The 15,603-nt window shown below is 43.4% G+C and overlaps 1 protein-coding gene across 1 annotated transcript in view; it reads right to left on the reverse strand.

Annotated features, from left to right (window-relative positions):
- Positions 1 to 15,603, reverse strand: part of map3k5 (mitogen-activated protein kinase kinase kinase 5) — a 59,007-nt gene that overhangs the window by 40,694 nt on the left and 2,710 nt on the right. Inside the window, exon 2 of the mRNA XM_021600315.3 lies at positions 842 to 981. Coding sequence (XP_021455990.1) covers positions 842 to 981 — 140 coding nt within the window. The remainder of the gene's footprint in view (positions 1 to 841; positions 982 to 15,603) is intronic.

Raw genomic sequence — 15,603 nt, forward strand, 5'->3', positions numbered from 1 at the left:
TGGAGGCGGCTTACGGTAGAGAAATTAACATTAAATTCTCTCGCAACTGCTCTGGTGGACGTTTCTGCAGTCAGCATGCCAATTGCACACTCCCTCAACACATGAGAAATCTGTGCCATTGTGTTGTGTGACAACTGCACATTTTGGAGTGTTTTTATTAGTGTCCCCAGCACAAAGTGCACTTGTGTAATGATCATGCTGTTTAGTCAGCATCTTAATATGCCACACCTGTCAAATGGATGGATTATCTTGGAGAAATACTCACCAACAGGGATGTAAATCAATGTGTGCACAAAATTTGAGAGAAATATGCTTTTTGTGCGTATGGAACATTTCTGGGATCTTTTATTTCAGCTCAAGAAACATGGGACTAACACTTTACATGTTGCATTTATATTTTTGTTCAGTATAGATATAACACAGGAAATCACATTTTTGACTACACTGGGCCTTTAAATGCTAGGATATGAGTCCGTCTGTCATAAACACATTTCAATGTCGACAACATTCTCTTTTACAAGACTAAAGGGTGAAACAGAGGTAAAGAGGTGCAATTCTAAACCAAATTCTGTGTGTTGATTTTTTTTTCTTCAGTCAAATGCTATTTTTACATAGCCCTAATATCTTATGAAACACACCATATCCTGCCTAGGTGTTAATGCATCTCCCACCAACAAATCACGGATGTGTTTATCTGTCACAACAACACAACAGCAATGACAGCTATTACATGTTCCCTGCACACTCATATTTTAAATATAGACTGTGACCTTGTGCACTTAAAGGCTTAAAAAGTACACAGAGAATAAAAAAGAAAATGAGTGCAAAATGTGCAGTTTACCTGTAGGGACTGTAGTGAGTCGGAGTTGGTGTCACAGTACAGGATGATATTGTTGGCCATGCTGAAGCTCTCCCTCACACCTAGGTGGTAGAACAGGGAGGGCTGGCGGAAAGCGTCCGTCATCTCCACTACAGCTATGTCTGGGAGGGACAGAGTAGGCCTGTTAGTAGTCTTAAAGGCCCAATGTTGTAGTTTTTTTTATCTCCATATCAAAACATTTCTGGGGTAACAATTAAGTACCTTACTGTGATTGTTTTCAATTAAATGGTCAAACAAAAATGGCTTCTTAGCAAAGAGCAATTTCTCAAGCAAAATTTTTGCTAGGACTATCTAGGAGTGGTCTGAGTGGCGAGGGGGAATCTGAAAACTAGCTATTATTGGCAGAGAGGTTTGGAACTCTTTCTCATTGGTGTATTAACTAATTTACCACCTGGTGATGTCACCAGGCAGGCCAAAAAATCCATCCCACCAAAGCAGGCTGAAATATCAGGCGGTCTTTCCAAACAGCTCTTACACTAAAAAGGGATTATCATAATTTTCACAATTTCACAGTATAATTCCAACCTCATAGTTTGGAAATATATATAAAAACAGAGGAAAATCACATTTGACTGCACTGGGCCTTTAACACTGAACAACTGCCTGTAGTATAACATATTTTAAGCCTACAACATCTTGTACTAGTTTCGTCACATTTACCACAGTTTGTTTAGATTTCATATGAAATCAGATTGATGGGACAATAATGGCCTGTACAATTGTTTTGGACTGAAGTAGAATATTTCATTTGCCCAAATGGTCTTTTTTAGACCAGACTGTGAGACATCACTAAATCTTCCAAAATAAAAGGCCAAAATAACATTGTCTGGTAGGAGGCCTGGGGTGGGGTTCTTCCAGAAGCCCCTCTGGTAGCTCCCACTGACTGATAACTGCACGAACAAAACTGCGCTAGAACTGTGATGCAGTGTTTTGTAATGACAGAGCTCTCCAGAGTGATAACATTTAACAGACCCACCCCACCTTTTCATGTGCTTCCAAGTTTCCCCTTCCATGTCAACATACACATTACATATAGCTTAGTATAGAGCTTTCCTTCCCTTCCAATGGAGCGCCCTTTCACTGTAATACCTGGGTTCCAGTCCACTACAAACCCAATGCTATTCTCACTCATTGAGAACCAAACATCCACACAGACAGCCAACACCACAGGGATAATCAAAGCAAACAAGCAATCTATTTTAATGTACATTCTAGTGTGTGTGTGCTGCTGTGTTGTTATGCAAATACAAGGTCCCAGTGGAGACAGCCTGGCTTGTTTTAGCAAAATGTTCATTTTCATAGGGCCAGTCCCCCCAGGCAAGAGCGCAGTTCCTCCCACTCAGCAAGGACATGTAAATGCCACCAGGAAGTTGTTTCTTCTTACTGGGTCTTAAAGGCTCTGTTCAGGTCACACATGTTCATTACAACCCGAGAAGAAGTGATGTACAGTGGGGAGAACAAGTATTTGACACACTGCCGAGTTAGCAGGTTTTTCCCACTTACAAAGCATGTAGAGGTCTGTAATTTTTATCATAGGTACACTTCAACTGTGAGAGACGGAAAATCACATTGTATGATTTTTAAGTAATTCATTTGCATTTTATTGCATGACATAAGTATTTGATCACCTACCAACCAGTAAGAATTCCGTCTCTCACAGACCTGTTAGTTTTTCTTTAAGAAGCCCTCCTGTCCTCCACTCATTACCTGTATTAACTGCACCTGTTTGAACTCGTTACCTGTATAAAAGACACCTGTCCACACACTCAATCAAACAGACTCCAACCTCTCCACAATGGCCAAGACCAGAGAGCTGTGTAAGGACATCAGGGTTCAATTGTAGACCTGCACAAGGCTGGGGTGGGCTACAGGACAATAGGCAAGCAGCTTGGTGAGAAGGCAATAACTGTTGGCGCAATTATTAGAAAATGCAAGAAGTTCAAGATGACGGTCAATCACCCTCGGTCTGGGGCTCCATGCAAGGTCTCACCTCGTGGGGCATCAATGATCATGAGAGGAAGGTGAGGGATCAGCCCAGAACTACACGGCAGGACCTGGTCAATGACCTGAAGAGATCTGGGACCACAGTCTCAAAGAAAACCATTAGGAACACACTACCCGTCATGGATTAAAATCCTGCAGCGCACGCAAGGTCCCCCTGCTCAAGCCAGCGCATGTCCAGGCCCGTCTGAAGTTTGCCAATGAGCATCTGGATGATCCAGAGGAGGAATGGGAGAAGGTCATGTGGTCTGATGAGACAAAAATAGAGCTTTTTGGTCTAAACTCCACTCGCCGTGTTTGGAGGAAGAAGAAGGATGAGTACAACCCCAAGAACACCATCCCAACCGTGAAGCATGGAGGTGGAAACATCATTCTTTGGGGATGCTTTTCTGCAAAGGGGACAGGACGACTGCACCGTATTGAGGGGAGGATGGATGGGGCCATGTATCGCGAGATCTTGGCCAACAACCTCCTTCCCTCAGTAAGAGCATTGAAGATGGGTCGTGGCTGGGTCTTCCAGCATGGCAACGACCCGAAACACACAGCCAGGGCAACTAAGGAGTGGCTGGTGTAAAGCGCTAGCGGTGCCACTACATATCCGGGTTTCGATCCCGGGCTGTGTCTCAGCAGGCCGCGACCGGGAGACCTATGAGGCGGCCTACAATTTGCCCAGCTTCGTCCGGGTTAGGGGAGGGTTTGGCCGGCCGGGATGTCCCTGTCCCATCGTGTTCTAGCGACTCATGTCGCGGGCCGGGCGCATGCACACTCACACGGTCGCCAGTTGTACGGTGTTCCCTCCAACACATTAGTGTGGCTGGCTTCCGGATTAAGCGAGCACTGTGTCAAGAAGCAGTGCGGCTTGGCAGGGTCGTGTTTCGGAGGATGCATGGCTCTCGACCTTTGCCTCTCCCGAGTCCGTCCGGGAGTTGCAGCGATAGGACAAGACTGTAACTACCAATTAGATATCACAAAAATGGGGTAAAAAAATGAATAATATATATAAACAATGATATGTGCCTTCACAGAGGTTTACCTTTCAAGTGAGCACTTAAATCCCCTTAATTAGCCATCACTGAGACAACAGTTCCCTCTAAACTGCATGCGTGCATGAGCGGGCACGCAGTGGCCCAGAGACTGCCCCGCAGCTCCCCCAGGACTGCAGCACAGGCACAGAAGAAAAATCAGAGCCCACGGAGAGAAGCACGAGATTTTCCCTGTTAGTTAACACTATCAAGGTTTCCCTTTACTGTGGCAATTGTGATTAAATCAACACAATATTAGGCCCTTTCAGTGCAACATACCAAAACAAAACGAACTATGCAAGAAATTTTGTTGTAGGCAGAAAGCATCTGAGTAGGATTCTACTGTGCACGACTCAGCCTGCACTCTACACAGACCGTGCGGCATAGCCAATCAGAGCTGCAGTAGGCCTAAATGCAAATAGACCATTGCCAAATATGGATCTGTGCCATTTACTTGAATTGGAGTGCTGTGATCATGAGTAGACGAGCTTGTTTTGAGATCAAAGCAAGAGCTGCATGTAGCCGCATGTGCATATTTTGTTCATATCCTTTGCTAGTTAGTGAGTTACGAGCCCAGTTATAGATCATTTGAAGTCAGCAATAGGGGAGTGATTGCTTCCTACAAGAGCACAAAATGTGTGCATTTCTATCCATCTTTCAAAAGCTAGTCAGGTAAAGAGCTTTTTCTTTTGTCTTAAAGGGGCAATGTTAAAGGCAGAGGGTAGCTTAATTGGTCTGATTCTCTGCAATAATGTTAAGTGGACAAGTGGATTAACAGGTTCATGTCGAGCCCTGCATGTTTTTTTTTTCAAAAGTCTCATGGAATGTAGGCCTACATTGAACACCACACATTATCTGCTACTGTAGGCTGAATGATATAACAGCTATTTCCATGTTCAAATGTTATGGGATGCATTTTCTCCATTGTTGTTGATGGTAGGCCACTCTGGTAGGCCCTACATTATGATCAAATAGCCACAGTAGCCAACTTGGCCACTGTTAAAACTGCAACTTAAAGTCGGTACAGCCTCAGTGTTCACAGTAAACGTAAAATTAAAGGGATCATTGCTTGAGACTGAGTCCCTGTTACAGACATACGCAATAGGAAATAAAACGATAATTGTTATGCTGAAGACAATACAGATCATGCAAAAGATCAGAGACTGCTGATGTACAGTGAGTATGAATACTGGATGAGGTCAAATGCCAGCATCTCCTCATTCCAGATAGTACAGGCTTGCTGTTGAATAATATATTACGGGACTCATTTATCCGCTAGCAGAGGAGCCCCCATCAATATTACATTTGAGAGATGTGTTAATGTGAAAAGACCAGAGAACTGCTGTCACGTCCTGACCTATCCTTTGTTAGGTCTCTATTTTGGTTTGGTCAGGGCGTGAGTTGGGGTGGGCATTCTATGTTTTGTGTTCTATGTTTTCTATTTCTATGTGTTTGGCCTGGTATGGTTCTCAATCAGAGGCAGCTGGCAATCGTTGTCTCTGATTGAGAACCATACTTAGGCAGCCTGTTTTCCCACTATGGGTTGTGGGTAGTTATTTTCTGTTTAGTGTGTGTTGCACCTGACGGAGCTGTTGCGGTTGTGCCTTTTGTTACTTTGTCATCTAGTGTTCAGTTATATTTAATAAAATGCCGAACACGTGCCACGCTGCACCTTGGTCCTCACCTTTTTACACCAACGACGGCCGTTACAACTGCAAATGTTTGATACCAGTAGTGGAGGCATCCATCTGTGTAGAAGTTAGAACGTCACAGACACTTCTATGAGGAAACGGGTGGGGTACATACCGCGCTATCCTTGGAAGCCTCTGCCTTGTATAGGATTAGGTATGAGCCAGGGGAAAATATTAGCTTACATAGGGCAGGGCTTATATGAATGATGCTTTAGGGGGAAAATGTAGACATTTGGAAAATGTGGTAGACGCAGAGAATGAGAGTCTTGTGCTAGAGAGTAAGAGGAGACATGAGTGGCCTCTTTGACTTAAGAGCTCCTCAGCTCTCAGCTGACAACACTGAGGTGTCTGGCGAGGCATGATGCAGTACTGTACACTTGACTGCTTTATGCACATTTGTACTGGCACTTTGTTTTAAAAGTACGGTTTAAAGAGTGCTGGGATATGAGAGACTTGATAGAAAATATTGATTTTGAGTTTAGGGAATAGATGCAGCATCAATGGGTTATAAGTGTTAGTGGTGATACACTAGCCAATTATCAACAGCCAACTCTCGAAACATGAATAGCTGGTGACAAACAACTCTGCACACAAAAGTGATGTAGGCCATGTACGCAAGTCCTTGTTTTTCTGTTGTATTTGAATCCTCAAAACAAGGTTGGAAGTAGAACACCTGAGTCTCTCAACTGTGACACACGAGCGGTCATAATCTGCCACCCCCTTTGTTGGCACTGCCCATTTCGCAGTGCCAACAAAGGGGGTGGCACATCTCCCCCACTGCTGATCTTTTCCAAAGAACAGAACAGTGAACAACAAAACAGAAGGAGGAAATGGGGCTCTGGGAATAGCGGATGAACATTGTGTGAGTTCTTGGTGCCCTTGCTTTTTACTGAGTACTATTCTCTGACGTCTATCCATTTACTGACAGGGAAAAAAAAAAATGTTTCATTTCCCTTCTCAGAACAACGCACAGACACAACAATGGGTGAGGACAGACTGCAGCTCTTATTCATACTCTGTGTCCTCAACTATTCCTTGAACTTGACAGCCACCGCTGCAGTCGTGACTCCCAGTAATACGGCGTTGAATATATCTAAGACCGATGCTCTTCTTTTCACTAAGCACATTTACTGATACTTATTCTGACGAACAACACTAAATCATTCAGAGAACCCCCCCCCCCCCCCCCCCCAAAAAAAAAATCTCCAATAAATCACAACAAACATTGCTGCTGCTTTGTCAATTACGTAGACCCATTTTAAACCCCTTGCCTGTTGTTCGGAAACACACAGAGAGTGTGGTCAGTCACCGCTGGCTTGACTAGGCTGTGCCTATACAACTCTCCTTTAACCCAAAATGAGGTGGGGAAAAACCTAAACAAGATAGAAGTAGGCTAATATACGTTCTGATTGCTTTCGAAACCAGTTTATACCTCCTACTGATGGAATCGCTATTTTACCTCTGTAGGAGTGTTACTGGTCAATCAGAAAAAGGGCAGAGGGATTCGATTCCCTCTTTTACTCCATGCCAAAGAGTGTGCCCACCTAGCAGGTGTCTGGGAGACAAAGAATCATGTACTATAAATCCATGGACTTATGCAAACACTTGCATGAATACTTAAGTCTTGAATTCTCATGATATGCTCACGTTCACAGAGCTTTCATTAAATATAAAAAATATAAAAAACAGGCCAGACAATGTGTATAATTTCCTCTTCAAAGCCTCAGAAAAACACATACAGTTCAAGTCGGAAGTTTACAGTCACCTTAGCCAAATACATTTAAACAGTTCCTGACATTTAATCCTAGTAAAAATGCCCTGTTTTTAGGTCAGTTAGGATCACCACTTTATTTTAGAATGTGAAATTAATAGTTGTCACGATCATCGTTGGAATGAGGTGAGGACCAAAGCGCAGCGTGGTAAGTGTTCATCATATATTTATTAAACCGAGAACACTGAACAAAATAACAAAGGAGAAACGAAACAGTTCTGAAAGGTGACATACACATAACAGAAAGTAACTACCCACAAAACCCATGTGGGCAAGAGCTACCTAAGTATGGTTCTCAATCAGAGACAATGACAGACAGCTGTCCCTGATTGAGAACCATACCCGGCAAAAAACAAAAATACAAAAACATAGAAAAAAGAACATAGAACGTCCACCCCTAGTCACACCTTGGCCTAACCAAAATAGAGAATAAAAAGCCTCTCTATGGCCAGGGCGTGACAATAGTAGAGAGAACGATTTATTTCAGGTTTTATTTCTTTCATCACATTCCCAGTGGGTCAGAAATGTACATACACTTTATTAGTTTTGGTAGCATTGCCTTTAAAATTGTTGCGGGTAGCCTTCCACAAGATTCCCACAATAAGTTGCGTGAATTTTGGCTCATTCCTCCTGACAGAGCTGGTGTAACTGAGTTGGCTTTGTAGGCCTCCTTGCTCGCACACACTTTTTCAGTTCTGCCCACAAATTTTCTATAGGATTGAGGTCAGGGTTTTGTGATGGCCACTCCAATATCTTGACTTTGTTGTCCTTAAGCCATTTTGCCACAACTTTGGAAGTAAACTTGGGGTCAATGTCCATTTGGAAGACCCATTTGGGACCAAGCTTGAACTTCCTGACTGATGTCTTGAGATGTTGCTTCAATATATCCACATAAATTTCCTACCTCATGATGCCATCTATTTTGTGAAGTGGACCAGTCCCTCCTGCAGCAAAGCACACCCACAACATGATGCTGCCACCCCCGTGCTTCACAGTTGGGATGGTTTTCGTCGGCTTGCAAGCCTCCCCCTTTTCCTCCAAACAAAACAATGGTCATTATGGCCAAACAGTTCTATTTTTGTTTCATCAGAACAGAGGATATTTCTACAAAAAGTACGATATTTGTCCCCACGTGCAGTTGCAAACTGTAGTCTGGCTTTTTAATGGCGGTTTTGGTTCCTTCCTTGCTGAGCGGCCTTTCAGGTTATGTCGATATAGGACTCGTTTTACTGTGGATATAGATACTTTTGTACCTGTTTCCTCCAGCATCTTCACAAGGTCCTTTCCTGTTGTTCTGGGATTGATTTGCACTTTTCACACCAAAGTACGTGTAACGGTTTTCTTTAGGTGAAGGAGAGTCGGACCAAAATGCAGCGTTGTGATGATTCATGTTTGTTTAATAAAGGAAAAACTATACATGAATAAACTACAAAATAATAAAATGTGAAAACCTAACCAGTCCTATCTGGTGCAAACACAGAGACAGGAACAATCACCCACAAAACCCAACACCAAACAGGCTACCTAAATATGGTTCCCAATCAGAGACAATGACTAACACCTGCCTCTGATTGAGAACCATATCAGGCCAAACATAGAAATAGACAAACCAGACACACAACATAGAATGCCCACCCAGCTCACGTCCTGACCAACACTAAAACAAGGAAAACACACACGAACGATGGTCAGAACGTGACAGTACGTTCATCTCTAGGAGACAACACGTCTCCTTCCTGAGCGGTATGACGTCTGCGTGGTCCCATGGTGTTTATACTTGTGTACTATTGTTTGTACAGATGAACGTGGTACCTTCAAGCGTTTGGCAATTGCTCCCAAGGATGAACCAGACTTGTGGATGTCTACAATTTTTTTCCTGAGGTCTTGGCTGATTCCTTTTGATTTTAGCCTATCAGGAGCTTCTAAAGCCATGACATAATTTTCTGGAATTTTCCAAACTGTTTAAAGGCAGAGTCAACTTAGTGTACGTAAACTTCTGACCCACTGGAATTGTGATACAGTGAATTATAAGTCAAATAATCTGTCTGTAAACAATTGTTGGAAAAATGACTTGTGTCATCCATAAGTGGATGTCCTAACCGACTTGCCAAAACTAAAAACGAGTTTCAATGACTCCAACCTAAGTGTATGTAAACTTCTGATTTCAACTGCATATACTCTCAGTGACCAGTTTATTAGGTACAACACCCCGTTCACGAAAATGTTTATCTCCTACAGACAGTCACGTGGCTGTGGCTTGCTACATAAAGCAGGCAGATAGGCATTGAGGTATTGAGGCATTCAGTTACTGTTTGATTGAACGCTAGAATGGGCAAAACGAGTGACCTAAGTGACTTTGAGCGTGGTATGATCGACGGTGCCAGGGGTGCCGGTTCCTGTATCTCAGAAACGCCCGGCCTCCTGGGCTTTTTCACGCACAACAGTCTTTAGGATTTACCGAGAATGGTGCGACAAACAAAAAACATCCAGTCAGCAGCAGTCCTGTGGGCGAAAACAGCTCGTAGATGAGAGAGGTCAAAGGAGAATGGCAAGAATCATGCAAGCGAACAGGCGGGCCACAAACAAACGGCACAATACAACAGTGGTGTGCAGAATGGCATCTCGGAACGCACAACTCGTCGGTCCTTGTCACTGGACAACACTGGACAATTGAGGAGTGGAAAAACATTGCCTGGTCCAAAGAATCCCGGTTCCGGTTACGTCATGCTGGTGGCATGAGTCCAAGGCCCCATCGTTCCTGGTGTCAATGGTACAGGCTGGTGGCGGTAGTTTAATGATGTGGGGAATGTTTTCCTGGCACACGTTAGCTCCCTTGATACCAATTGAGCAATGTTTCTAGTCCCCATAGAATTCAGGCTGTTCTAGAGGCAAAGGGCGGTCTGACCTGGTACTAAATGGGTGTACCTAATAAACTGCGTGTCTTTATGTATGCAAATGTTGACATGCAAGAAAAACTGTAAGAGTAACGTTACAATCCCATATTTAATTTATATTTTGAAGATCTCAAGCGTATCCCCCCCAAAATCCTGTAGCTCTACTTCAAGCATATCTTTTGACCACACACAGTGAATAAATGCCAGCGAGACATACACAAGATGAGAACACTTGAGAATGTAATTATTTCAGATTGTAGTAAGAAAATTCTCAGGCCTTTGTTGAGAATTTCAGCAGTTGGCGTCGCGCCATTGTGGATGGACGATTGAATGCCTGAAGCTTAATCATTCATTTCTCAGCATATTCTGCTCAGTGATAATCCATCTATCCATTATCAAACTATGACGGTGTTAAGTGAAGACATCACTGTCTAGCCATCCGTGATGTGTACTTTCCCCTTATCACTCAGGAGGAAAGAGGGGAGTGTACTAGCGCGCCAGTGTCATGGATTTCCCTGGAGCTCAGCCGCACTGAGGAGGACGCAGGACGGAACAACCCCATAGTGGAAGAATGACGGTCCCTAGTCTCCACTGGAAGTGAATGTTTCCCAAGACTGCAGTTTTCTTTTCCCCAAAGATGCAATAGGACCTTGTGTCTGATAATGACCGTGCTCGAAGGGGCCAGTGGTGACTTAAGCGCAGAGATATGTGAACGTCCGCTGCCAAAATTCCAAAAACAGCAGTTCTTGGAGACCTCTATCTGCAGAGTGTGCTCCGTTCACATTCCATTATGTTTCCCTGCAGTCAAATTGAAGCGGAATTGAAGAGGGAACTACCAGTGCATCATGATGTCCTACAATCAGTCAAGACAAATCTATGGGACTAATAATCAATTCACACAAGCATCCAGTGTTGCTAGCTGCTTCCAGGAAGCAATTTAAGCACTCAGACGTGTATTGTTATTTTCAGATCAGGTTTGTTGGCCCATGAAACCAAACCAGTTAAAAGAGGCTTAAGTGCCCAAATTAGGTTCAGTGTTGTTATGCAAAAACAATGGAAGGAATAAGACACCGTGTTGGTGTTTAAATTGAGCATGTCGTGCCTGATTCTATAAATAAACCCAGTCATAAGAAAGAATGCAGGGTACTTTTACAATGGTTAATAAGCTGGTGGGAAGCCTTGCCCAAAAAGAAGAAATACTACTTTATTTTTTAGAAATGAGTGCAATATGCAGGAAAGAGACAAACCCCAGCTCCGACTGGAAAGGAGAGAAACTTGTCAGTAGCACCAGGGCCTTCGGTAGAAAGAATCCTCGGCATCTGGTAGTTTAGTTTCTGTTCACACTAGCATATTTCAGAGAGTGAGTAGTGAGTGCCATGGCCCAAGGGGAAAGTGTAAGAACAGAATGTGAATTGATCTCATCCAATCTCACAAACAAAAGGAGCTTCCTGGTCCCTACAGTGTCAGTTGCCAAGATTGGCCTTATACTTCCTGATTGGCCTCTTGTTAAAGAAACAAACTAAACAGAACTTGTTTTTAACAAGGGCACTTTATGTCTCAACGTAATTCCATTTAACATGAAGGATACTAATATACAAAGTGATCACCTGGCAATAAAGAAATACAGCACCAAGATACCTTTGTGAGGTCAAGCAATAGTCTCACCCTGCCAACATCAACAGGTCATAACTACTCCCTTGCCCTACTGCCAACTGCTGCTGGCAAATGTGATACCACATACCCAAACTGCAGATAAAACCTGACAGAGTGCTTTGGTCAACCAACACTCTACACCACTCTATGTTTCTGAGGAACACATGAATTTTTTCTCTTCCTTTCCAGTAAAGACTATATTTCCTGGAAAGTAATGTGGTTGGTGATCCAATTTCTCCTGACCTAATGCTTTCTGACCCACATGGGCAGCCAGCGTACACATGAACATGGATAAACAACTTAGTAGACAACCAATAGGAGCAGAGAGTGACAGCTGCCAGCCAGCCTTCAGGTCAGAGTGCATGTGGGATCTTGTGGTGGAATCCTTTGACAGGGAAAACAATGCTGAATGTGGTGTGTGTAGGCCTATCCTGTAATGTTGAGTGACTGATAACCTTTGAATCCAGTATATATACTCTATAGATATTTCTCCAGAATAGAATTCTCTATCAAAGGACACACTCTTGACTATACATTCAATATTTTGTCTCGTGATACCACATTGTTTGGGGAGAGTTGTTCCCTCCAGGTGACCTCTACTGTACATCACAACAGTCTGACTGTTTCCTTTATGACAGCCTCCAGTGATATGGTGCTGAAGTTCAGTGCTTCATTTCGGGACCAACTGAAATGAGGAGAGACTCTGGGTTAAACATCCAGGCTTTCTTCTCCAGAGATTTACATGGTAGGATTTGGGATGTCATGGATACAGACTCTCAAAAGGACAAACATTCGAGCAACTGAATGGAACACACACTGGGTCCCTGGTGTGAGAAGACACTGTGTACAGGCTTGTCGTCTAGTTCGCACAGTCAGACAGCCAATGGTTCAGTTCAGCCCACAGCGGAGCCACTTTAGCTGAGGGGTAAACAAACACTTATACCAAGGTAATACTGTTCTCGGAATCACCATGGACTCTTAAACACTATTGTCCTCCATCCAAATTACACAGACATGTGGTATAATGATCAACCATGACCGTACTTTCCTGCATGCCATAGCTATGGCTTATACTGCTTCCCGGGCACAGTTACAGGTGGCAGTCAGCGCAAGAGTGTTGTCCTTTGGGGACCAACATACAGTAAAGGCAAAGCATTATCCATTTATTTGGATCAATATTTATCCATTATCCATTTAAAACCATTACCCCTTTTTTAACAGTAGCCTACACCACTGGCTCACTTCATTAGGATGGCTGTGTGCTTTGACCTTTATCTATTGAGCTGATGGGGTTAGGTCAATAGCCACTGCTGTGTTTACTCAGCGAGGTCACATGTGAACATTTTATATGGATCTGAACAGCTATTTGATGTACTGTGAAAATGTGCTTCCACCTGCACATTGCTGATGCACTTATTTACATGTTCTGTGACTGCTCCCTTCTTATGAGGTAAGCACTGACATTCAGAATGTGGTAGTTCAACTCTTCCAAATAAGAAGTAAAGCGGACAAGCCTCTAGTTCATTGTATACGAAAGCTAGAGTTTTGTTCTCGTTTCTTGTGTTCCATGATTCCATCCCTAACATGTCCTGTTGTAGGAACACGATAAAGAAGTTGCCAATCTTTAAGAAGCTTCTGTCAGTCATCTCAATAAAGCTTGTGTTCATTTAACAGATATTAAAAAGGGGTTTCTGGGAACTGCTTTCCACCTCCCATTTGAATTATACTGAAAATCCACAGAGGCCCTGTGGAAAATAGCCAAAGCAAAAAAAAGGGGGAAAATTGAGTTCCGTTTACACAACCAACAATGTTTTGACAACCGACAATCCTTTAAGCTATGATGTCAGCTAAGTCTATACAACACGGGTGTTTTAACATTTACTTCACTGAGAAAATGCCCTATTGTATTATGGAATATTACCATGGAGAATATGTCATTAGTGTTATTACTGTGTATTTTATGTGTGTCAGGGATACAACTGCATTAGCTATATACAGTTGCGGCCAAAAATATTGGCACCCTTGCACCTTTCTTAAATAATTCCCTATTTCTTCTAAATTAAGTTGACATTTAAAAAAGAAAGTAAACTTAAGTATACGATTTGAATTTACAAAATAAAGAACAATGGCATGAACAAAAATAATTGGCTCCACAGAACTAGTACTTGGTTGCACAGCATTTGGCCAAGATAATTGTAGCCATCAATGAGCCTGCTGCACCTTTCTTTTTTTCCCCTCTTAAATTTTTTTTACCCGGTTTTTCTCCCCAATTTCGTGGTATCCAATTGTTAGTAGTTACTATCTGGTCTCATCGCTACAACTCGTACGGGCTCGGGAGAGACGAAGGTCGAAAGCCATGCGTCCTTCGAAACACAACCCAATCAAGCCGCACTGCTTCTTAACACAGCGCGCATCCAACCCAGAAGCCAGCCGCACCAATGTGTCGGAGGAAACACCGTGCACCTGGCGAGCATGCACTGCACCCAGCCCGCACACGAGTCGCTAGTGCGCGATGAGACAAGGATATCCCTACCGGGCAAACCCTCCCTAACCCGGACGACGCTGGGCCAATTGTACGTCGCCCCATGGTCCTCCCGGTCGCGGCCGGCTGCGACAGAGCCTGGGCTCGAACCCAGAGTCTCTGGTGGCACAGCTAGCACTGCGATGCAGCGCCTTAGACCACTGCGCCACTCGGGAGGCCCCTGCTGCACCTTTCTACTGGTAATTTGGACCACTCTTAAGCAGCAAACTGCTGTGCTTAAGGGGCGCCCTCCACCAACTGCTGTTTTCAGCTCTCGCCATAGGTTTTGGATATGTTTCAGATCTGGACTCTTTGCTGGCCTCTCCAGAACATTCCAGCATCTCTTCTGGGGCAGCAGATAGCCTAGCAGGTAAGAGAGTTGGGCCAGTAATTGAAAGGTTCGAATCCCAGAGCTGACTAGGTGAAGAATCTGTCGATGTGCAAGGCACTTAACCCTAATTGCTCCTGTAATTCGGATAAGAACATCTGCTAAGTGATTCAAATAAAATAAATATCTTCTTGAACCATTTCTGGGTGCTTTTTGATGTGTGTTTTGGGTTGTTGTCCCGCTGGAAGACCAACAACCTTTAATGGTTCCCCATTTTTTGGACACTAGGTTTAACATTGGACTCCAAAACACCTAATAATCTGCTGTTTCATGATGCCTTGCGCAAGTTCAATGCCCTCAGTACCAGAGCAGCAAAGCAACCCCACAGCATTATCAAACCTTCCAAATATTTGATTGTAGGGAGGGTGTTCTTTTCATTGAATGTTTAATTTAGTCATCAGTAAACACAGTGCTGATCTGTATTGCCAAAGAGCTATAATTTTGTTTCATTGGTCCACAGAACATTTCCCCCAGGATTTAAGTTTGTTTAGGTGGGTTTCTGAGAAGTTCAATCAGGATTTATTGTGTCTCTTTCAGCAGTGGGGTCTCCTATATTTACCAATGACCAAATTAAGCATTCAACGAAAAGAACACCCACCGTAAAATCAAACATGGGGAAGGTTTGATAATGCTGTGAGGTTGCTTTTCTGCCTCTTGTACTGGGGGGCATCATGTGTGCAAGACATCATGAAATCAGGAGATTATCAAGGTGTTTTAGAGTGCAATGTTCAACCCGCTGTCCAAAATCATTGTATCTGTTGATGGTCGGGGGTTTTCCAGCA

The sequence above is a fragment of the Oncorhynchus mykiss genome, chromosome 4 (assembly GCF_057628025.1).
Source record: "Oncorhynchus mykiss isolate SJ-2025 chromosome 4, ASM5762802v1, whole genome shotgun sequence".
NCBI lineage: Eukaryota > Metazoa > Chordata > Actinopteri > Salmoniformes > Salmonidae > Oncorhynchus > Oncorhynchus mykiss.